The sequence below is a fragment of the Cydia fagiglandana genome, chromosome 7, assembly GCF_963556715.1.
Source record: "Cydia fagiglandana chromosome 7, ilCydFagi1.1, whole genome shotgun sequence".
In the NCBI taxonomy this organism is placed as follows: Eukaryota; Metazoa; Arthropoda; class Insecta; order Lepidoptera; family Tortricidae; genus Cydia; species Cydia fagiglandana.
Window position 1 is genome coordinate 9,768,691 of NC_085938.1, and position 25,781 is coordinate 9,794,471.

General features: G+C 37.1%; 2 protein-coding genes across 2 annotated transcripts in view; both read right to left on the reverse strand.

The window, feature by feature from the left end:
• The window catches only part of LOC134665862 (probable serine/threonine-protein kinase DDB_G0267686), a 207,467-nt gene that overhangs the window by 15,128 nt on the left and 166,558 nt on the right, over positions 1 to 25,781 (reverse strand). The window contains exons 5-6 of the mRNA XM_063522895.1: positions 19,395 to 19,555; positions 10,667 to 10,851 (exon numbers count right to left, since the gene is read on the reverse strand). Coding sequence (XP_063378965.1) covers positions 10,667 to 10,851; positions 19,395 to 19,555 — 346 coding nt within the window. The remainder of the gene's footprint in view (positions 1 to 10,666; positions 10,852 to 19,394; positions 19,556 to 25,781) is intronic.
• Positions 14,652 to 16,831, reverse strand: LOC134665838 (uncharacterized). Its single transcript, XM_063522861.1, has one exon. It carries the CDS (start codon positions 16,216 to 16,218, stop codon positions 14,836 to 14,838), a length of 1,383 nt encoding a protein of 460 aa, XP_063378931.1. The 5' UTR covers positions 16,219 to 16,831; the 3' UTR covers positions 14,652 to 14,835.

The following is a 25,781-nucleotide window of genomic DNA, read 5'->3' on the forward strand; positions in this document are numbered from 1 at the left end:
ATCTTTCGCATTAATGTTTGTTTTGATTTGTATCTGAGAACATCATGATTTGGAACTTTCACAATGTTTTATTGTGTATATTGATCGTAATGATCATACGTTTTCTATCTTTTAAATTTCTGGTAGGTACCGTCTGTCCATTCATTAATCCAACATAACATATCGATGTCCGGTATAGTTATGATTCCGAATGTAACTTCGGTAGGTATCTCAAACTTTGACATGAAACAATGTGCCTTATTTTTGAAAACGTAAAGTTGAATTCACATTGTATCTTCGGGAATGATAATTCGAGAATAGGTAGTACAATTTTGTGGTATTATAAAAGGAAATTGGGATTGGTGTCTTCCTGTCCTTTGATCTCGCTCAACTTGCTACTGAACCATAAAATTCAGTTACGATAATTGAGTTAGTTCAAGATCAGTCAGATTCTTTCAAAAGTTTTTAGCTGTCTTGACTATAGTGACACTAATATGAATGGCCATATACAGACCGTCCCAAAAATAGGAAAATAGGTTTGGCAACTGTACCTACTATTATAACTCATAAATTTATAATTAAACTTTTTAAACTAGGTTAATCTAATGTTGAGTAAGCATTAACAATATAAAAACTTAGATGAATGTAACATCGTTTAATGAACCTTAATATAATTTTGATAATACGCTTGCAACTGGAAATCCATAATTGTCTGCCCTGCCGGCCTAGCCAAGGTGACAATCGATTGCGCTTCGCCATCGAATCACTTTGTGTCTCTCTATCATTCTTCCATATTAATGTGACAGTGACAGTTGCGTTTCGATCGCTACGGAGCGTAAGCGATTGGCATGTTGGCTACGCGGCCTGCTCAGTTTTCTCTGCTTCCAATCACGTAACACTTTTTAAGATTAAATGAAGTATTTTCCGATAATGATCGCCTTGTTTCCGGGTACCACGACCTTGGCTTCACTAAGATTTGTCAAATTATCCGTTAGTTTTTCAGTGACCCTCGACACTTCCTAACTTAGCCGGTCTGCGGTCATTCGAAAAAATATCATCACGAGTAAATGGCGGAACGTAATGATAATGAAGTCATTTGTGGTTAAAACAATGTCATGTAATGTTTGCCTTTACGATTAGGTTTTGGCATAATTATGTTACCGGCCGTTTATGGTCGATGACCGAATTGGAGGCTAAGGTCGTTAAAATCAAGAGCAAAACTATACACTGCTGTTTTGAACAGGAGCACATATTTACACACATCTTATTTAAAGAGTTGTTTGTTAGAGGTACAACAATGTCGTTAGGTACAACAACCAAACATAGGTAGCTAAAACCAGAACCAAAATTGAGTATGAGTAGGTCTTCGTTCTTCCTAGACTAGAGGATACATTTTAGATTTTAAACTTTATTAGAACAATCCTTCTTCCAATAAGTATTAGAGACATCCGTTTGTATCTTACAATCTCAGTTTCTTCAGAGTCCGAGTCCCGCCCAGTTACCCAATCTTAACAATTAGCAGCACAAAGTTGGATGTAAACCAAGGGCTAAAACAGTAGTATAAGTGGTGAAGAAAGATTCACAGCACAGTGCAAAGGTTACGCAAAGCGTTTCACACTTCAACTCGAAGGACTGTTGAGAAACAGGGGTGTCGTCAATTGATGTCGTTACTAAAGTTTTTTTTTAAACACTTTTAAGAAGAAAACCTGGCTTTAAAAAAATATACAGAATTTTTAGCTTGAAAAATAGCTACACGATCCCCTTATCATGAACATTTTTTTATTGGAAACCTCGCCCTTGGCTATTTGGAACAACCTGTATTATTATTTTTATATTACTTACTCGTAGGTTTTACGACATTACGACATCCCAAATATCATCATATCATATTCATGAGTGGCCTAATGTATGGCTGTGAGGCCTGGTCCCTAACACTAAAAGAAGAAGGTCAGCTCCTGGTAGCAGAGAGAAAAGTTTTTCGCAAGATCCTGGGACCTATTCAGAGAGATGACGGCACCTGGAGGATCCGGAAAAATGCCGAGATCGAGGAGTTAGTGGCCGAACCCAATATCATCGGCGAAACGAAAGCGCACAGACTTCGCTGGTTCGGTCACCTACTCAGAATGGGAGAGGATCGGGCTGTCAAGAAGGCGTTCTTGGGACGACCGACTGGTAGCCGTCCAGTGGGTCGGCCCAGGTATCGCTGGGAAGACAGTGTGGCGGCGGATCTGCTTCAGCTTCGCGTCAGTAACTGGCAGGAAGTTGCGCAGGATCGGGACAGGTGGCACGCTCTCGTTTCGGAGGCCAAGATTCTCTTTGGATCGCTGAGCCAAAATAGTTAGTTAGTTAGTTATATTCATGAGTGTTAAAAAAGATTTCTAATACCGTACAAATAAAAGTTTAGATACCTAGTCCATTTCTCACATTTAACCTATAGATAATTCTGTAAGATAATAATAAGATGTGCCAAAATGTGTGAAACTAATAAAATAAGAAAAAAAAGTTTACAGACGTTCACGAATTATATTATCCACTTTGCTTTAGTAGTGGAAAGTGGGTGGCTGGAAAGCAAACTAACAACTATTTTACAATTTACGATGATGACTTTGGATTTTTATGAATAATGTAGGTAATTTGTGGTGTAGTTGCAATAACTATCACCAGATTCTCACTTTATTAACGAATATTATGACTATTATGAGTAATCTTTCAGTTTCCCCTGCATGGCGGTTTATACAACTTAATCTATTTTGCTTATATGTATCTAGTATCTCAAATAATCTATTAATTAATGCAGTGAATTGCATTGAAGAATCTATTCAATTTAAGCCAACTTAGTCATGTTGTAATTGTAACCACGGTTGTAACGTCGATGAATGAATTTGATGGGGTTTCTTAATTAGGAAAAAAAAACTTACGAGCAAAAACTGATGCTTACGAATTTAATTAAACTAATTGAGAAATTATGGGCTACAGGTGGAGAACAAAATTAAAATGATGATTGAAATATTGTTAAACTAAAAGCAACTTAACCATTAATAGTAGGGAATGCAAATCGGTTATTTTTTGTATGGTAATAACCGCGGTTTCGGTTAATAACCGATTATTTCCATACAAAAAATAACCGATTTGCATTCCCTAATTAATAGTCAGAAGTTTTCGTTGTGTACGACTTATATATAGTACTTTTTAGCATTGGTGGTATTTATTGCCGGAGAGGATTTGATACTTCGAGATATATGCGTTATAGACCAGAGGCGTATTTTATGAAGCTACATAACACACTAGGTACTTATTACAAATCTATACTGACCAAAACGCCCCTAAGCATTGATAAAGCGCTTTAACTTTATACGATGGGGTCTAGATATTCACGTACCTAAGGTATAACGCAATCAAATGAGACGCTCTTAGTGATAAAGTTCATTCCCATAAGTAAAATTATGACACAATCGGCAAGGTTAGGCCAAAGATGCTGTAAGGGCAATTTCACAGCCGAACGCGCGCCTAACGCGGTAAACAAGCGCTTAGGCTAGCCAGTTAACGACCGTCAAACCGTCATCTTTCGGACCATTATAGGAACCGTTTGAAACGATTATTGTCCAAACACGCTGAAGGTTGTCCGAAATGTAGGTACGTATTCCCAAGTTGAATGTGTTGTATGTATTGGCAGTGAAGAAAAATCAGGAACTATAAGATAGCTAAAATATTGTAAATGTGCCGCCTACCGCTCTGGGCCACTGTTTCCGTAAAATAAATAGGTTCTTTGGTTTCGTAAAAACGGTTACACAGATAATCATGTGGACTTTCGATTTTGTTTTGTTGTTGTAGCTCTAACTGGCAAATTTTAATTTCCCAGAGATCAAAGTGTCCCCAACTCCAGGTTCTGTTGTTTCGTAAACCTGGTTACACAGGTAATGATGTCTGGACTTTCGGCTTTGTTTTGTTGTTGTAGCTCTAACTGTCGTAACTTTGAAATTTTAATTTCCCAGAGATCAAAATGTCCCCAGCCCCCTTCACGTTTGATATACAATTCTGAAAGTATTATTGGCGTTTATAGCAGTCCCGTGGCTTGAAGCCTGCAAAAAGTAGCAGCTAACATAGATTACCCAGATCTAGGCTAATAGTATTCAAGTTTTGGCGCTAGCCCCACGACCCCGTACTTAACGTTTCCGGGTAGACCTAGTTTCCATATGGTGTTTTATTGAACGAATAAAAATTTACACGTATGACGGCGCTTAGCTGCGTCCTGATCAACATATTTAGTTAGTATTTATGATTTGCGCATCAAAAAGATAACTGGATCTAAATGAACTGTGGCGTTTGAAGTGTTAGAACCGGTAGGTAGTATACAAAACATAAATGTATATACTTATCTATGAAATACTATTCAACAATATGAAAATTAACTTAATTAGATTAGCCTTATGTTTCGGTTATTGACGACTGTCAAATGCGAAAGTGCACCATTTCAAATGTGCTCCGACATACAGAGTGTTTTGTGATCCCTGTAATTAAGTCAAATCGCACAAACTACATTATAACGTTAACCACATAATTAATGACTTTATGAATTTTATGATTCAATTATGATACTGTAGGAATTAAAACATGTGAATTCAACTAATTTTGCAGACACATTTAAAAAATGCACCGGTTTGAGCATGACACGCAGTGTAAACAGGTTAGCATAAAAATAATATATTTTGCTACAAGGTCGGTACTCTAAAAGAAACTTGTCGTTCGTCGTTCATCGTTAAAATAAACTTGTCAAAGCGGCATAATTCTGTGGCTGTGGCAATCCTGTCTCGACGTCTCGTCTCTACTGTAAACATGCTACAGACGTTTAAGTGCAGAACTTCGACTCGTACTCGTTCTAAATTATTCGCTCTTATTTGTTATAAGTAGCATGCCGTGCCAGAGAAACTGAGACAGAAATGTTAAATTTGAAATGATATTACCAAATAATGGTACAGTTAGAGCTACTGTAGTTAATTTTAAAAATTGTATTAATCGCATTAGTTCACAGTAGTGTAGAGCATTTGCTGTGATAACCTGTCTAGCTAGCACAATCGTTTTTATGTTATGCCATAAAAGCAGTCGTTCATTTCCTAAGTACCAAGTATATTGCGACGATGACGAATTCTTTGTTTTATGTCCGACATAAGTAACGCTAGCTAGTCAGATGGGGAGCCATTAGTTTTTTTTAATAAGTAGGTGTACATTAGCTGAGTTTAGATAGGAGCTGATACTATTTCTTACATGTGTTAATTTTGGTAAACTGGATATAATGTTATAATGTTGATTTATACTACATGATGATGCTATTTTCACTAGTGCGGTAATTAGTACTTTACGTGCCTATGTTGATAATTTAGAGGACCATATGTACAGTCAGCAAAACTGCTGCCGTCGTGTCTATTTACAACATTCCTTCGGTCGTGTTTTAATTTATCATCGTTCGTAGCGATTTTTTTATTTTTCTCACTTATACCGTAATGAACTAATTCTGTCGTACTTACCTTGTTTTCTGTGTCATAAAACATCTTACAAAGTAGGAAGAATGCGGTCTACCACATTCAATAAAGACGTTTTGTGAACTTTAACAGTGTATAATAGCCAAGTCTCCAAGAAAAACCGCAGGGTGAGATCGCGGTGGTTAAAAGGTAGGTTAGCTTAGTAAATGTTGGCGTTTAAGCGTCGAGGAAAGTTTTAAAAGGGACAAAGTTGCATAAAATATTGGTCAAGGAATAGATTCTTATTGGGGATTAGATGCAATACGCGTCAAATACATACCTACAGGATGTAACAAAAAAGGGCATTGATATTCGGTATCGTGTTCTGATTAAAAACTCAGAACACGATACCGAATACATTTACATTTTGCCGAATACATTTTGATGGGTAAATGAAAAATTTTTAGCCTTTGTACCTTTGGAGGGCTGGCTGACTTGGACGACCTGTCCCATAGATTTTTTGTTTTGTATCAAAAACTTTTTTTTTACTTTTATGTTTGGTAATTTTGGTTACCTGCCGTAAATTTCTCATCACCTGTACGGATATGATGGTCGGTTTTGTCTATAAATAAATAAATAAATAAATAAATATTATAGGACATTTTTACACAAATTGACTAAGTCCCACGGTAAGCTCAAGAAGGCTTGTGTTGTGGGTACTTAGACAACACAATCTAATCTATACGTGGCAATGTGATAAAACGGTTTCTATCCGTTCGTATTCGTATCGTTAAAAAGTGACAGTTATTTTATCACGTGGATAAATGTGGATAAAGCGATGCTGGTCTTACCGGAAGATTAGCGTTAGAAGTTGCCAACATCATGCTGAGAGGAGACTATTTCGTGGCACTTTCGCCTTCCTATATTTTTCTGTTTTTTATAATTTTCTCTTCTGTGTTTGTGCTAAGTGCGTCTAAATTATTTCTATTTTCTTGACGTTATGTCATTTCATTAGATAGCTAAGCTACAGTCTACAGAAGCTTCAAAGTACATTAACTACTGTACGTGTCGGAGATAGTGTATTTTCTCTTAAAGGAAAGTACATTGTAGGCAGGAAAGAACTCGGATGGCACTTTCTTGCGCTGACAAGTTTAATTTGACAGTAATGACCGACCATTAGCATGCGGTCAGCTGTCCCTGTATTCCTACAGCACTTTAAAATAACCAGTCTAAGTATGAACTTTAAATTTATAACAATTGCACGTAATACGAGGCCAAATTATTATTGGTTCGTGTGAGTCAAAGCGCTTGGTTTGCGATGAGAGTAGCTATGTTCTCACGTGAATGAGAATTGATTATAGGTCCAGTGTTTGATTTCAGTGGTAATGAGTATTTATTATTAGAAGTGATCACTAGCTTGTATTAAGTGCTAATGTAGAACTATTCTCATTTGCACATTATACATATATACTTACTGCACTGATATTAACGTTGATAAAATTAGCAGCAAAATAAATTTTAAAACATCATACCTAGTAAGTTAATTATTGATGATAAAATAAACACTAGAAGAACTTGGATAAAATGTAAAATAAGAACACACAACATACTTAGGATCATAGCAGATCGCCATACGTTAACTGAACTGCTATTCCCTAAGCTCACCGAACAATTTTCTAAAATCGGGCCAGAAAAACCTTTGAGATCCGTTAACACCATACGTAGGTAATTAGAAATGAAATAGAACTGGTTCGTCTTAAAGGCGTTAAGTGGCAGGAATATTAGTAGCGACTGTATTAAATAAATCACAACGTCACCCGATTAGGTGAACCTAGTGTCGTTTCATCTGTTTTTACAACACTTATTCAGCTGTCCAAAGAAAGAAGGTTGTATCTTTGTTTGAGTTTCATACATTCTATTGCATTTCTCTTTTATAAGTAAGCACTGCACTTAGCGCGTCAGTGCAAGATTGATTTTCGTATCCGGTCTTTTCACTGGATCCTCTTAAGTTTACACGCCTTTAAGTCAAACGAATAAAGTTGTGATTAGTGTAGTTTTCTATCAGATCCAGAACGAGAGAAATGGTAGCTTTGAATAATGTGTATCGGTATCAGATCAGACGGATCGGTAGCAAAGTATGTTGCCCAGTTTTTCAGCCATGATGAATCTAAGCGTGTTAGTTAGTAAATCCTCGACAAACTGGCTAGGGCAAACTGTAAATAAATGAATAAGATACCTATTATAAAATGTATTTGTAGGCAATAGGCTATATTATAAGTCCACACATTATATACAATACTTATTATGACTCCTACCTATTGTATGGTCTCAAATGTTTAGGTTCCTACCTATTTCACAAAATAAATAAAAGGTAAGGTTCAACACAATTTTCATCTTTGTTTGGGTACTTACTTTGCATCTGCGTAAGTATTATACATTGTAGGTAGGATGTAACTATATCTCTTCCTTATGGAGGAGCTATGTTCTAACTCGTAATTTAAAATCGAACTGTTTAATAACATAAGTATGAATTCGGTAAAAAACGTGACCGTTACAAAGTTTGTTACTTGTGAAGTCTGTTACCTGTTTCTTGAATACAATTACTGTTATCAAACCTGTTGAACTTAAAGTTACATGATTTGAATAAGAGCCAAGTTCACAAGTTTACTCGCGATCGTTGGCCCCGTGCGTAATCGGTCAAATATAGAAGTTTATTGATTAAAATGCCGTTGTCAGAACATTTCACCATCGTACCGTTGCAACTGTTCCCCAACAAATTGGCAATGTCACGTCCCTTGCGACTGTCGTGACCTTTTCTAGGTCACTTTTTATGCTCGATGAAAAAATGTTTTATTTTGAACCTTCTGCATAGGGCGGAAGACGCGTTCTATGATAACAATCTCCGATTGATAGGCATATCGTTTTGACAATTTATTCAGAATCCCAAGAAGGAAATCATAATGCGGACTATTTTGTACTGTTGATGCTGACCGAGTTTTCCAAGAAATAAATTAACTGTTTATTTTCGCTGGATACTCTATAACAGCCTTGTGTTTGTTACAAAAGTGCACTCCCGGCTCTCATTCTTTGTCTTGAGACTTGGCACATGTTTCGGCAAAGAGAACAAGAAGTAGACAATCTTGAATTAATGATGTTTTGAACGAGCTCAAGCTTGGGGGAACTCAATCATGCAATACTGCGCACATACAGCGTAGGTACTTAGGGCCGCCCCACATCTAGCGTCTTTCGAGCGTCGGCGTCTGGTCAGCGCTATGGAAAATGACGTCGCTGCACAGTTGCGTCGACGTTGCGTCGAGCAGCGGCCATAGAGTTGTAGACGCCGACGCTCGAAAGACGCTAAATGTGGGGGGGCGGCCTTATTTAAAGGGTGCAAAAATTTGACACTGTCGTAATATCTAACACTTTAACCTTTTAGTAATGTGTCCAAAAGGTCCTGTAACCCTAACAACTAACAAATAAATATGTTATTGTGTCACTCCACCACAATAAAGATCAATCTAGCAACAGGTAATTTGTAAAAATATGCCAGTATATTTTGTACATTTGAGATTGTTAATTAAACATAACTATACAGGCGATTTCTGGGTCGTGATCCAGAACCACTTTTTCTGACTCTGTAAATGATCCACATTATCATATGGTAGTATTTGATTAAAAGATAATTACTTTAATTATTCTTATTTTTCAAGTAAAATTAATGTTATACTAAGTAATTATGGTCACCCTATGACTTTTGACATACGCTGTATGGAAAGCGACAAGACGTCACAATGAGTAGGGTTGATCACCAATATTTTTTCCTACTTGTCATCTGGAAAATAATCATCATTATTGGTGATAAACAATAATCAACAACATCATTAGGCTTATCTTTGGATTCTGTATGATGTCTGGCTCTCTTGCTCCACGACCCCGAAATCACCCTGTATTGTACATATAAATAAGAGCTTCGTTTCGCGTGTAAAATTGGAGGAGATGTTCGATGAACTCGATCGTCCGTAATGTGTTAACTGAGGCAAACTAAACACGGATAAACGACGTTCAATTTCCATTTCGGCAAGCTTTGCGAGTAAACGTCGATCGTTTCCTAAAAGTGAGTTAGCTCGCAAATTGCGCTGAGTCCGCTGAATTCCGTGGCCTACAATCAGGGCACTGCAGGCGCCCTACATTCCGTTTGTTTCCAGCGTCAACGGGATCCCATTATCTGCATGCCACGCTTTCCGTCTTTTGCTACGTTGTATAATTGTGGCTGTTAACTGTTTTTATAAATAGTTACATGTAATAAGCTTGAGAGCTTGACATTTGTACGTGTATATTTAACAATAAGTTTGTAATCATGATAGTTAAAGTTGTCATAATACTATTATTTATCTTAGGCATACAACACTTGATTTCACGGGTACACTTTACAACTCGGGCACCGCCGATTTCATGGGTGATAATCGACAAAAATAATCGTGTATAAAACTACATAACCTAAAAACACATCAGTTTCTCATACAGTGTTTGTGTAGCTCCATCTGCAAGCCCTGTGTATCTAGCATATCTTGACACGTCTCGCGGCTATCTTGATACATCAAGCGCGACTTTACAAATGTAGTCAGCAGATTTCAGATGATATGTCAGCGTGGTAATAGGTCTGCACGCACTGGTGCGAGTGGTGCGTGATGGCGCCGTCACGGACGGTGGTAAACTCGCCGTAGAACTGGTACAGGTCCTGGTCTGACATGAGTACGAGTAGCGTCTGCGGATACGACAGTAGTGTACTCACCCCCGCAGATGACGTCAGCGAGGTTGGTCTGCACGCACTGGTGCGTGATGGCGCCGTCGCGGATGGTGGTGATCTCGCCGTAGAGCTGGTGCAGCTCCTGGTCGGACATGAGCAGCGTCCGTGGGGAAGGGCAGTAGTATACTCACCCCCGCAGATGACGTCAGCGAGGTTGGTCTGCACGCACTGGTGCGTGATGGCGCCGTCGCGGACGGTGGTGATCTCGCCGTAGAGCTGGTGCAGCTCCTGGTCGGACATGAGCAGCGTCCGCGGGGACGGCAGTAGTGTACTCACCCCCGCAGATGACGTCAGCGAGGTTGGTCTGCACGCACTGGTGCGTGATGGCGCCGTCGCGGACGGTGGTGATATCGCCGTAGAGCTGGTGCAGCGCTTCCTGGTCGGACATGAGCAGCGTCCGCGGGGACGGCAGTAGTGTACTCACCCCCGCAGATGACGTCAGCGAGGTTGGTCTGCACGCACTGGTGCGTGATAGCGCCGTCGCGGACGGTGGTGATCTCGCCGTAGAGCTGGTGCAGCGCTTCCTGGTCGGACATGAGCAGCGTCCGCGGGGAAGGGCAGTCCTCGTCGTGGTGGCGGGATGATGAACGTGACCGGGAGCGGCGGCGTCTGTTACAAGAGATAATATTTTGTTAGGCATGCGGGACGCTGGATTACGAATATTATAATTTTTTTTGCTGAAAAGCTTCTGACAAGCGTGTCTCGTCAGAATGTTCACTTAATAAGAAAATATATTCATTTAGACAAGGTGTGTTTTCAACCTTTAGCTGTACCTACTCTGCCAGGTAAATATTATTTAGACCATAACTAATAAAATAACCAGTGATCGGACAAATCATCGCAGAACCATCAAAAATCATTTATATCTCAAAATAGGACAAGATTTATTAAATATTATGTACACAGTGTCTTTATAAAATTTCCAGATTATACCCAAAAACTGCAGTTCAAAATGGTGAAAAAAATTGTATCATGTTCCATACAATATTTATTTTTGCAATAAATTGTCCGAACTCTGCTAATAACTACCAAGGCTACCTACCGATCATTTACTTGTGGAACCATCGCGTCGATGAAATTGTGAAAGATATTGACTGCTTCATAATCTTCATATGTTGCGCCTAATCAGATGTTTACTGGCGATTCACCATAATTTGTTTTATCAAAAGAAATTATTTCAAGTCATGTAAATGGTGATCCCATTGCACTCTTGCCCCTTGCACTTAAACTTTTGCAATGAACAATCAAGAAGCCAAAACTTAATTACCTACACTGGTATAATGGTCGTCGCCGAAGATTTTTATTATGAAGGTGCAGTTTGTCTTATTACAAAGGAATAGGGCGCATAATTTCAAAAACAGGTTTAATGTCTACACCGTAGGTATCACGTCGACATTATAATCTTGCAACGCGTTTGCTTAATCGATTTACGTCTTCAGTAATTACTTTCATACCTCTTAATCCAGGTTCACGTCAAAAATCAATGAAGCCTTGACCTCCGTTAAGTTTTACAAATTTCAATCTTATTTCTTCGACATTAAGGCTCAATAAGTTATAAGTATGTGCGTGTTGCAAGTCAGTATAGATTGACGAGTCATGTTCAGATCGCTTTAGATCGCAGTATCTCCTGTCACATGGCGTTCAAATTAAAGTTTTTTATCTACCAATTTTTACTAAACATATTAAAAGTAGGACTGACTACGTCCCTGTGTAGGACCATAATATATTTTCCTGTATTGGTATCTATGTACTATGTACATAGGTAGTACAAGGTACCTATGCCTATGTATTGTATAGCCAGATGACGGCGACAACATTATCACCGTGGAAAACGTGGAAAAAATATATTTTTAGTTCGATTTAGTACTATAAGTAGTTCTAAATATAATTGTTAGGTACGTTCCTGCGTTCATCCCGCCTTGGGCCAAATTCGACATGTCCAACTGTCAGATTTCGCATCCACGTCAAATCAACAGTTCATTTTATTGCATACTGAGTGTTGATTCCATCAACGGTGGATAATATCATTTGGTACAACCAAAACTCCCCTCTAAACTAAGGCTGGTTCGGTTTGGTTTGCTTGTCACCCTTACTGTGGATTGTTAATGCCAAATTTTGATTGTACGTATTCGAGAACTTATGATTTTTCCCACATCAACGGGAGATCAACACGATAGGGACGTCAAACGTCGCTTGTCGAATAGGGGTCCTTATTTTGAGACTAAAGCCATCCCTAATAAGTAAGTACCGACCTAAGTATTTTATACAGGGTGTGTCTGACCACGGGGATTTAAATCCAGGGCTCGATTTTACTCGCTAAACTGAGCTACTTTTATTATAGCACCAACCCCAAAATCCCGATTTTTTTTTTTACTTTTTCATACGTTTTGGCTGATCAGATGTCGACGTTTTCTATGGAAAAGCTAAAAAAAATTCCTTGATTTTAGGGTTGGGAGCGCTGGTGGCCTAGCGGTAAGAGCGTGCGACTTGCAATCCGGAGGTCGCGGGTTCAAACCCCGGCTCGTACCAATGAGTTTTTCGGAACTTATGTACGAAATATCATTTGATATTTACCAGTCGCTTTTCGGTGAAGGAAAACATCGTGAGGAAACCTGCATACATCTGCGAAGAAATTCAAAGGTGTATGTGAAGTCCCCAATCCGCATTGGGCTAGCGTGGGGACTATAGCCCAAGCCCTCTCGCGCTCGAGAGGAGGCCTGTGCCCAGCAGTGGGACGTATATAGGCTGAGATGATGATGATTAGGGTTGGTCCCATAGTAAAAGTAGCTCAGTTTAGCGAGTAAAATCAAGCCCTGGATTTAAAGCCCCATGGTCAGACGACTGTATAGATGAATTCCCCAAAATTTTTTTTCTCCAGTATTTTTAGTTCCATTCGCGTTTTTCCCCATTTTCTTAATTTTCTATACGTTATTTCTGCCAACAGATAATTTCGTCACACGCATTTTTTTCTACTCGTAATTTTTGCTACTCGCGTCTTTACCAATGCAATTTTTCACCAATCTGTTTTATTCACATGCGTATGCTTTACCCGTATAATATATCTCCACTGGTTTATTTTTGTCACACGTTTTAATATCTAATCTTTTTTTTCGCTAGACGCATCTTTACCATGTTTTAGCATGAATACTAAGCGGGCGGGGTTTGAGCAAAAGCTATCGATTGAAACCCCTACCCTACCTATGTATTATCGACCCCTTTGCCTACGTATGTATTATGATTGTTATGATTTTTAATACTAAGTTATATTAAAAGGTGATACATTATATTAGTTGTAATTGATCCCACCAAAAACATTTTCATGTAAAGTATTGCAAAAACGAGACCATTATTAGGCTATGTCAAAAAGTTATCAAATATTATGTAAAAGGTAAGCTTCTAAATGTATATAGGTACCTACGCCCTAACACTAAAAGCCCTAATCCTACACTTTAATGAACTAACGTGTCCCGTCTCGCTACCGTCACTTTTCTAATACGAGTATACATTAGCAAGGACTGTATAAAGGTAATGTTCCTTGGCAGTACGAGGGTCGCACTGAAATATTCGGGAATGGGACACTTAGAAATAACATAATAGAATGAGGCATATAATTTATAAAAATGTAACTCTTTATAAAACTTTTAAGGTATATTCCATTTGGTTGTCATTTATATTTAAAAATTACTGACAATTTGAAAATTGTATGTCGAACATTATTTGAATTTTTGGCCAAGTGATTTTTCGGATCACATTTTTAAACGGTTTTCAATATGCCCTCAGCGAACAAATAAAAGTTACAATGGGCTTCTGTTATTTTTTTATGAACTAGAGTTCATCGTACGCTCGTTTGCAGTTAAAATTATATATGAAAGTCGCTTTCATTTTATCCCATGGGTGATCTTAAAGAAGCATGTCATTCCAAAGCGACGTCAAAATTTAAAATCGCATTTGTGTTGTTAATTAAAAAGACTGCCAAAAAAGTTGCATATCGGCAGATTTCGACATTCCTAAATATTCATATGACAACAGTAAAAAAATCTTTTATATATAGATATATGTAAAAAAAACTTCAATTCCGTTGGCTACTTTACGAATTTCATACAAAACCACTAAGGCCCCAAAATCGCCATACAAAAAGGACTTTGGGATTATGAGCCGTGTGCATTACAGAATGATTACTTTCAAAAGAAAATTTATATGCGTGGTCAGTTTGAGTTTAAGTATGCATTAAAATAAAGATTGACTGTCTAGATGCGACAGTTTTCTCTATTCCCGACATTTTCAGTGCAACCCTCGTAGTAACGAAACGACCGACCAGGCTCTATTATTCACCTAGATATTTTCAATTATTTATCCGTAGAAAGGAAAAGACAAACAGTTAGTTTTATATTTATTATTAAAACGCGGATAATCATGTATACTTAGGACGAAATAAAATAAAAGCTGTACTTTAGCTTTAGGAACTTAAACATGCTATCAGATATAATAATGCAGTTTTTCAACTGCTGGTCTAACTTCGTTCTTATCATATCATAATACAAAAATAAAAATTATAATAATATTTTCTAAATGTTAATGTGTGTGTTATAAGTTTTACTTATATTTGAGTACTGATAATAGCCTTACACATTTTTCTATGTTCGTGGATCCCATGAGGTAATTATTTACAATTCCCTCTATTTTTCTGTCCATCGAAATATACATTCTATTTCGTTTTCGGAAAACATCAGTTCGCATTTCATTTTGCATGTTAACAAAATTAACTTCGACTGCTTCTTCTTTTAATTGCGATATAAAAAACAATAGGCTGGAGTTGTTATGAATCCGATTATTCATCTTTCTGTGCCAGCTTTCAACTACATTATTTGTCCTGTGGCGGTGGCCATAACAAGACACCATGTGGATCATATCAACTTTTACCCATTGTTTTAACATATAGTCATTAAAACTTAGGATCTCGTCTTTTCGGGGTGACATTTCCAGAATCGACATCCACGCTTCGTGAATTTTCATTGCTGGCAGGTGTGCTATCGCGGCACATTTTGCGACATGACTGCAGCCTTCACGTGTACTGGTTGCTCCAAGTGAATCAGCATTGGTGTACACGGCCTGCTTATAATGAAAGAAACAACCACTTATTTTAGCTGTCGGGTATACACATTTAATCGCATTAGCAGCTGCTATTTCAAAATCAATTTTTATATGATCAGGTTCAAAACTAGGTATATTTTCTTTTATGAGTTGAAACATTCGTTCGTACGTGGTTTGCCGCTTGTTAGGTAGCAACGCATATACGCAGGGAACTACCTTCGTGCAATTTTCGTCGGAGCCTAAGTCGCCATGTATCGTGTACAACTGAATGAACGGCTCAGGCACTATTTTAAAAGTTCCATCTATAAAAAAGGTTTTTAACCCAGCCATCCACTGCTTGCACTCATCTGTTATAAAAATTATAATGTCACAGTCGTGAACGCACACAAAGTTTTCAGAGAGATGTACAGGTATGGCCACATCTTCGAATGTCTCGAACTTCGACGTTCTTGCCAATTTCTGGCGTGCTTTGTACAAAGCATCCCTAACAGTATGAAACGGTGGTAATTTGTCAGCATATTCCTCACGCATAAATTGTTTCATATGCTGTTTATACAGCGCAGGGATGGGCTTGTAATCAGTAGTAACTTTTTTTTTTAACTCTATAATTTCTTTTTCAATATCGATAGACTCGTAATCCGGCACACAAGAATCATTGTTATCTCGCAAAATGCTCGTTTCTGTTGCATTTATAACTACAAACCCCTTGCATGAATTCTTGTTATGGCAATTCCACACGGAGGAACCTGACAATTTATTGGTTCTTTTAAAATAATGGCGATATCCACCTCGTATTAATATACGCCCTCCATGAGTACTTTCCAAAAAAGTAAATGCACATGGTCCTGACGATCGCCCATGGGTTTCATCACTCGGATCCATCATATTTCTCTTGTCTATTTAATACCAATACTCATAAAACAATTTATTACCAATATTAATTAAAACCTGAAACACGAAACACATTGACATTGACGTTGTCCAGATAATGACGGTGAGGTAATAGAACTCGTCACCTATCTAAAGAGGTTTATTTCTAGTGCTTATTAATGTTATTATCATCACCCATACTTATACCTAGAGTCTGTTCAGACAGAGAAAAGTCGTGGAATGTATTGGGCCCCATACAATCCACGACTCTTCTCTTTCCGTACAGACTAATAGTTCTTGTAGTTCTAACGATGCTGCCGGCTTAGTATTCATGCTAAAACATGGTAAAGATGCGTCTAGCGAAAAAAAAGATTAGATATTAAAACGTGTGACAAAAATAAACCAGTGGAGATATATTATACGGGTAAAGCATACGCATGTGAATAAAACAGATTGGTGAAAAATTGCATTGGTAAAGACGCGAGTAGCAAAAATTACGAGTAGAAAAAAATGCGTGTGACGAAATTATCTGTTGGCAGAAATAACGTATAGAAAATTAAGAAAATGGGGAAAAACGCGAATGGAACTAAAAATACTGGAGAAAAAAAATTTTGGGGAATTCATCTATACAGTCGGTCAGACACACCATGTGTATAAATCTTAAAAATACTCATAATAGATAATTTTGTCAAGGATTTAAATTACATCTACCCATAATCGTCACTATTACTGTCAGTTTGACAAGAACAAGGAAGCATCTCATGAAATTTGAGCGTCATCATTATAATCGCATTTCAACAAAGTGTTAAATGACACCCTATGGTTTTTACTATGGTGAAACAGACAAAACAGTTCCGTGATCGTTTTTTGTCCGTTCCGCTTGTCAGTACCAATCAATGGTGTTTACTAAAACATAATTATTTGTATGTTTTTGGATTTCGTATTTTTTATTAGTTTTTATTGCAGATGATCTCCAGTAATGATTGTCATTAAGTACTGCTTAGTATTACTTAGTGCCGTCTTTCTTAAAAATTTGAACCGGAGGCGAACTCGAAGGTCGCACAACGTATTTGACCTCTCTTATACAACTGAAGCATAAAATAATTCTAAGTACAAATAAACTCAATTTAGGTAAGGTAAACGTACTGGTGCTTGACGCGGTCCCAGTAGGTACATGTCATCTTGAAAGTCATTGTCAAAAAAGGTGACAGCGAGGTGTCATTTATTGGGCACTAGCATGTCGAGCGCTAGTTTGCCTTATATTTCCCAGTACATAATAAAAGCTCTAATACTCGTAGAAAACATTGCATCACTATTCGCAACAAAGATATTGCAAATTATAACGCCCTTGGCTGCTAATCCAGTCTCCATGTAAATGATAAATGAATCTGCAGATAAAAGATTATTATTAATCCATTCGGTCATTTCGAAATCGTTCACTCCTACAGCACAGTAGTTAGTGAATGGAAGAAAAATAACTTTTCGAAATATTGGAAGGACAAACGTAAATCATGTCAGATTTCTGCGTACACGCAACTTAATACGCCTACGCCTACGGTCTCGATAAGTACGTAGTAGGTACCTAAGTTCTTAAATAGGGTTAACTAGATGCATTACTTGATATTGCAAATTAATTATCTTATATTATTATACAGAGGTACATACAGCTTTACAAAAAAGATATAGGAATGTATACAAAGACGGTTTCTATTGCATAGATTAGGTATTTAGGAGTATCAACAGCAGATGATGTGTATTAGGTAAGTAGTAGTAAGTACAGTCACCTGCAATAAATGTTACTCTTCGAAAGGCGTAAAAATATCTGACACGACACGATCTTATTTGTAGACCCATAAGAGCGTATCACATATTTTTGCGGTCTTCGAAGAGTACCATAATTATTGCAGGTGTGTACTTACTAGTAGTCTTACTACTGTTTACCTATTTAGGTATGTGGTGACAACTTAAAACCAAGTGTTTAAGCTGTCAATCGGACTCTCAATTAAAACGATTAGATATCTAATCATGTTTTTTCTAAAAATAAATGCAACGCTTCAGTTCAGACGAATCCAGAACTGTTAGTCATTCATTTGTATGCATCAGTGCATCTGTCTGACAGCTAAGCCGGCCATTTTATAAATGGCGCGCAATGTCAAGTTTGGCGCCAAAATTGGCGCGTTTACTCATCGAGAGGCAGGGTGCGTAAGGTGCGTTCCACTTTGCGCAATTGAACGTCTAGAAATGGTGAAGTACTGAGTCATGCACCGAGAGATTTAATAAATATTTTAACGATTCAACTTGTTTAAGGGTTCGAGCGTGTTGATTGCTGTGAAATTTTAATGCATGAAGTTTCAAGAGGACAATTAAATTATATTTATCGCAGTATTTATTATGGTACCGCTTTAAACGTTTTAAGTCGTTGTTCTGTCAGATTTTGCGTTAACGGTCCGTATTACGGTAAATCGGTAAAGATTAAAATATGTATGTACTTATAAGTAATTTTTACATATTTTATAGTGATGCGTTTTCTTTATCTTTTGTTGAAGTGAAAACTTTTTTATTTAATATCAAACATGTTACCTCATTAAGCACCACTTGCGCCAGTTATTAAGCCACTAACCCGGGGTTAACCGGTTAAACCTGGAGTTTGGCAATTTGACACTGGGTTAACGGTGTTACCGGGATGGTTCAAGTGGCGCTAAGTGTTAGGTTAGGTACGCTTCGTCAATACATTAAGTCAAGTCAATACATACGTACAATTTTAACAGTTTATGATAAGAGATTCTTCTCTAAAATATTTTACAAATAATTTTTTTAATTTTAATACAAGTAGTCGTTGTGTTGTACCTTCTTGCTGTGTAACTTTTTTCTTATTTAACAATGTGTTGACTGTTTCTTCTCACTTGATGGTCTCATCTGAAGACCAGCGCTGGAAGTGGAAGCCACCAGCAACATGCTGAGATGGGGCCATTTAGTGGCACTTTAATCTTGTGTTTTCTTATATATTATGCATTGTCTCGTTTGTTTGTGCTTTTAATAATATTAATTAAACAGAGATTAAATAACAAAATAAATAAATCATCAATCTAGCCCTAAATTAGGTAGCCTAAGGAACAATCCCGTGAGGCTGAGTTTTTGTGCAAAAATGCGCCAGCTCGTTTGTGCTTAAGAATTTAAAAAAATGTACTCACTCAGGGGTGACGATGAAGTAGCCCCTCGATGTTTGGTAGATCTTCCTGTCCTGCATGAGTTGCGCGAGAGTGTCGTACACCACCTCCTGAGACGGTGTCTGCATCACCGGGAACTTCGAAGACAGCGACGTTCGTATGCTCTCCAGCGTCGCTGACTGCCCCTGTGGAGTTGAAAATGAAAATGAAAAATAGTTTATTAGGGGTTACAATTACAATAGTAATAAGGTTGGAACCTTCTTTTAAGTATAAAATATACTTGTGGCAGAAGGCCCCGCTCTTCCATAATTTGAAAGGGTACAATCCATAATATAATTTAGTATGTTACACAAAGTATGTTACGTACTTATAATTACTATAAGACATGCTATAAAATTATTTCGAACTTAATATACTTAATACTTAATAATTAATTAATAATTATCAAATTAGTCTTTAAGAACAAATAAGAAGAAAATAATTTTTTTCAGGATGCTTACAGTACCTATTGCTTAAAATTAATACAACACTTTTATAAGTATAAAACATAAACGCCACTGAATAGGTCTCCGCTCAGCGTGATGACGCCTTTCAGGTATCTTGATGCTGGTCTTCCGTGGAGACCTGTCCAAGCGATCGCGTCATCACGTAAATTTAACTAACATTGGCTAAACTAAACTCTTTGTATTCAAACTTGTTTGCTTTCTTAGGTGCTGATACACCTAATAATATGGGCAAATCAGATCTATAGCCCTATGTGCAGAGCGTGCATGGAAGCAAAGGCAACAACAAAACATGTTCTCCTAGACTGTAAGCAGGTAGGAGTGTAAGTACAGTACAGACAACTAGGGACTCTGTGCATATTATAGGAGGCAATTAACAACCAGAAGAAACTGATAGGTTTCGTGGAGGAGCTGGGATAGTTAGAGTAGCGCTATTTCGTCGTTTTTCACGCAAAATAGGAATGGTTGTCGACTTGCCGAAAGTGCCTAGCATAACTAACTACATATTAACTAAGTACTTACAAGTTTTTCTATTTCTAAAAAAAAAACAGGTTTGCATTTGTGACAGGTGCGTGAAAACTAACGGGTTCGTAAGTACTCGTGCGAGCTCCAAAGAATTGGGGAAAGCCCGTGATTGCCATCCACTGCACCTATCCTATCGGCTCGATTCGGGAAATGAATTAGAGACTCACTAGATATGAAATAGTAAAGAAATGTGACGTTCCACTGCAAAAGGTACCTTATGGCGGCTGGTGCCGCGATTCGGGAAATGAATTAGAGATTCACTAGATATGAAATAGTGAAGATATGTGACGTTCCACGGAAAATAGGTACCTTATGGCGGCTGGCGCTTACGTCACATAGCGCCGCAATAATATTAGAGCGACTTTAATAATAGCGTAAGGACCAACCGCCATAAGGTACTTTTACCAGTGGGACGTCACATATCTTTACTATATCGTATCTAGTTAATCTCTAATTCATTTCCCGAATCGCGCCGTATGTGCCCGGTGCAAGCACACGGCGTCAACCCACTTTTAAACTGAACCTACAGAGCTCGAGTGCGGATTGTCCGAATGCAGTATAGAGATATTTTTTATTAAGTTTTTTCAGAAATATCAATTCAGATATGTAGGTGCATATTATGCGATCGAATTATAATAATATTTCTTCTCACGCATATACGTTTTCAAGTTCATGAAATATACATGAATAATCAATAATATTATCATCCATCAAGATCATCTGACGTAAAGCAGGATGTGCCGTACTGAGCTGACACGACCTTCAATTGATACAATGTGACATAATGGCAATGAAGAATTTGAATTCGACGATAAGATCTTGCTTATAAATATGTTTTGGAACTTGTCTATTGTAAGCAACCATATTAATGTTTTTCTTTGTCATTCAAGTGCAATACTTGTAGGTCATACTATAGTGGTGTCGACCTTATAAGTGACTCATATATTACCTACATTATGTCGGCATATTTCGCAAGTATATGTTACCGAACTCAATATATTGTGTTACAAAACAGATTTAGAACTTTCTTGTAGTTGTCAACAAGAAAATTCTAAATCTGTTTTGTTTGGAACTAGTAGAAAGATGTATATTTCATCCTAATATTTAATGCCAAGACTAATCACTTGGCACTATTTAAACGGTCTGAATATGATTATGCGTAGCTCATTTATTCAAATACGAATGCATGACAGCTCTGTCAACTTAAATTTAACTTCACCCAATGAAATCTTCGCTCGTGCGGCGTAGTTTATAAATATTTTGACCTTTAGATTCGTATCTATTTAATAGGATACATCTACGTGTGGAAATCATCATATACCTATGTGGAAATAAAACGAAGTTTTAAATGCAGATGCCATACTGGTTTTATTATTTGCGGATTGCGGCTATAACAAGGTTAATCTGCATTCTTTAGTAGCAGGTTATTGGAAAAACAACCATAGCATCAATTCAAGTGTATAATTACATTTCAGGTTTTAGAGTATTCATATTTCAGATCGACGAGAAAATTAGGAAACCTTTCGCATTACTACTAATATACTTTTGACGTATAGTCTGATACGCTTATTTTGATGCTGACTGTACCTGCTTGTACATAATTAAGGTGTAGTAGGTTCAGAGTAAGGTTAACGCTCAGGTCAGGCGCCGGTATTAAAGATATTGGATCTCTGCCATCTCTGGATTCGAATTAAATAAATAATTGAATTGAATTGAATTAAATTCTGAGCGGGTGCCACCTTAATATAAATTAAACTAAATCATTCTATGAAATGTGCATTCTCTCAAAGTTGGCACCTTAGATAAACGAGTATTCAAATTATGTTTCGTGGCCATACAAACTACGCCAGATCATTTGAAACGACAAGTGCTGCCATTGAGATGGTATTACGATATCCAAGCCTTTGATGATATCATCTGAATGGTTGTGTGACATGTCATGTTACTGGTCTCCGGACAGACAATCCTTTTGATCTGCATAGTATCTCGGTATAACAAAGTGTATGGGTCTAAGGTTATGATAATCGTATAGGACATTCTTCTACCGAGGGTGCTGTTTCTATTCTTGAGCTAGTTTGGCAACAACCGACCTTCAGGACCAGGAATCCGGTCCACATTGCGATTGCGCGAGCGCATATTTATGCGCGTTTCATATTGTTCAGGCATTTCGGCTCATATTACGTGTCTATTTACAACGATTGCCTTCTCATTGATGCGATTAGGATAAGAAGAGGTTTATTATGTAGATTTTAATGCTTATACTCGTGAATGCGTGGATGTACGAGTATGTTTGTATTGGCAACGGCAGACAATTACCAGCTCGGTATTGTATTAGTATTTATATATGTATAATAAATATTGCCTTTAGTGTAAAAATATGAAAAAAGTAGACATATTATAGCATGTGCCTTTAATAAGTTAAATAAACACTCTTGTTTCGATAGCTCCCATAATCTAAGCCTGACTACTGCAGTAGGTAGTCAAGGTTGTTGTTCATGTATTACTCTTAAAATACCCCTAAAACTCTGAAAATATACTTCTGTTTAAAATTGCAGTAATTAAAATTGATTGGAAATTAGACGTTTTCGTGATTTTGTTTGGAGGTCTAGTGTCCGTGTGAATTTTTTCATAGTATTTATTTGCCTTTGTAAAAACATGTAACAATTCAATATAAAAAAAAACTACACTCTTGGGTTAAACCCCCTCTGAAATAAAAAAAAATACTTACTGATTTGAAATCCAAATTAGAATAAACACCCAACCAAAGATGAGACGAAAACGAACCCTATAATTTTCTTTGATCACCCAATGCTGATGTTGATAGCAATAAGTTTATACACCGTGTTTCAAACTCTATCAACCTGTCACTATCGACATGGGCTAAGTAATAAGTGTGAGTTGTCAAGCACCTGCCCAACCCGTCGTTATTTACTCGCGAAGCCTGCAAGCTTAGGCGGTCGATCGACCCGATGAATATTCATAGATATCGCAATTGCTTTTACAACGATAAATGTCCCTTGTTCGTTTACAGGCTGTTATTGCAGGGAAGTGTTTCGTATGTTCTAAGGCTAGGGCTGTATGTGTCGGTATTATACATGTAAAGTGATTTTGTTAAGTCTAACCATACTTTGAAGGGTGAATATATAGGTCATACTGATCAACTTTTACTGTGGGGCGAACACGAACATTTCTTTGAATCATATCATAAATCAATGTTTCCTATGCAACAGCAAATTTTGCGTGGCATCCATGTCATACATAATCGTAGAGTAAGTAATAAAATTTAGTAGAACGTATCATTAATAAAGGTCTTCTTCATTTAAAAATAAATTTTCTGAAAAATTTCACCTAGTAGGTACCAATTTACCATCTTGATAAAATATTAAAAGATGGGTTTTGCTCTAAGTATTACAAAACTCATTAGAGATCTGACTTAAAATTTGGATTATAATATTAGATGGATATCTGAAAATAATTTCAAACTGTTAAGTATAACCTGACATACATTTTATGGGTGACAGTTATGAAATTCCTTACCGTCTCATTTGGTCCCTAAAGTTTTAGTTCTTAATATATCACAGTAAGATAATCATTCATTAAACCAGTTCAATGTTCAGCCCACATCGGTCACTACAGGTTCGGTACAAAGACTAGGCAGGTAGCTATACCTTTGCGCAACTTTGACAAATGTAACGCCTCACGATGTATATTGTCGCTCTGCAAGCGTAACAGAGGTGCTTTATGGTGTATTTAATGACTTTCCTGGTATTACAGATTTGTTGCGTAAATATATTATAGATCCTCATCTGTAGGTTATTTTTGCCACACTAAATATTATAGATCTTAATAAAGTATAGATCATTTACCATAGGTAAATGTAGACGTTATTACTTCTTAATTTCTGTTGAGCACTACGGTTGACTACTGAAGAATGCCTTGAGGCATTAAATTCGTCTTTTGTGAGTTTTACACAATACAACATTTAAAATTTAAGTAGCTGACGTATTTCCATAAATATTCCTATCCAAGTACGTACCTAATAGGTACTTAACATAAGTACTTATCCTATGAAATTGATTGATTACACTAACTGTATGAACTAACTTTACCAAAACTGGCGTTCTTTATAAATGAAGGAAAATAAACAAACAGTCACAAATAAAGCCAATATATTAAAAATAATTCCCAAGCCTTATATACAATCCCCATAAACATTTCAATAGCGCGATGTAGAAATCGCCACTTACGGTTTTGACATGTATCAATAAGGATATTTAGATTACGTCCCATAGCAGCAACATTACCACCAAAAAGGCCTTTTACATTATGTAACAACAAAAACTTGTTTATTTTTAAATTAATATTATCTCTGAAACTAGGCGTTTTTAAAAAAAGTTTATAGGACATTTTCGTCTCTAAATATGATCAGGAATACGCTGTTAAAATTGTTATATTGCAGGAAGAACATGAAACTTATTAAACAGGAAGATCCACTCACAATGAAGCCATAAAAACATGTACATATTACCTATCGTATATAATTCTATCAAGTTCCTATAAAAACCAAATGTTTTAAAGTAAATACGACATTCAAACTTGTACTACCTGTAATTCCACTATGTTGAGATATTCGAGAAATGATATCACGCCGCTGAATTAATGTGCTAAAAAAAGAACTGATCGTGATTTAGATGATGGCGAAGCGATGACTTCATGGAATCGCTATGGGGGGATGGTTTAGCAAAAAGATGAAGGAATTTTGTTACGTGGTGCAAGGAAAAAGCTCTTGCTAGTTGAGCTAAAGAAAGTGATGCTTTTCTTTTTCGGTACCTACTCGTAAAAATATTTTTGATATTAAGTATATTTTTTGCGCAGCAAGTAAATACAGGTTACGCAAATAAAAACATTTTTTTAGGCAATCGCCATTGGAATTTACCCGTAGAATTATTTTTAATACAGTAAATAAGAGTTTACATATATTAAATTATCTTTTATAAAAAGGCTTTTTTCCCAGTTTCATAATATTTTATATTGATTATGGATTAACTACTTACTCAGATTTTTTTAGTTTGATTATACGCGTGTTCTGAAGCCGTAGGGTAGATAACTTATAACGACAGATCTTTATTACAACGACCTAGCATCACTTCTTGACTAGATATAAAGAAATGGACGGTTTATCCTATCTTATAGTCAATAACCGCACCCTCTACCGCCCGCTGAAATAAATCCGATTTATTTTATCGACTTGGCCCAAACATTAAAAAATCTCGCCAGAACAGGTTCAAGCGGCCGTAAATTCGTGTTCACGGTCAAGTTTAGCGTCTGCTTAGCCTAGCGGTTTATGTAATGACGCGCTCTTGACACGGGCTTTGTTAGCGCT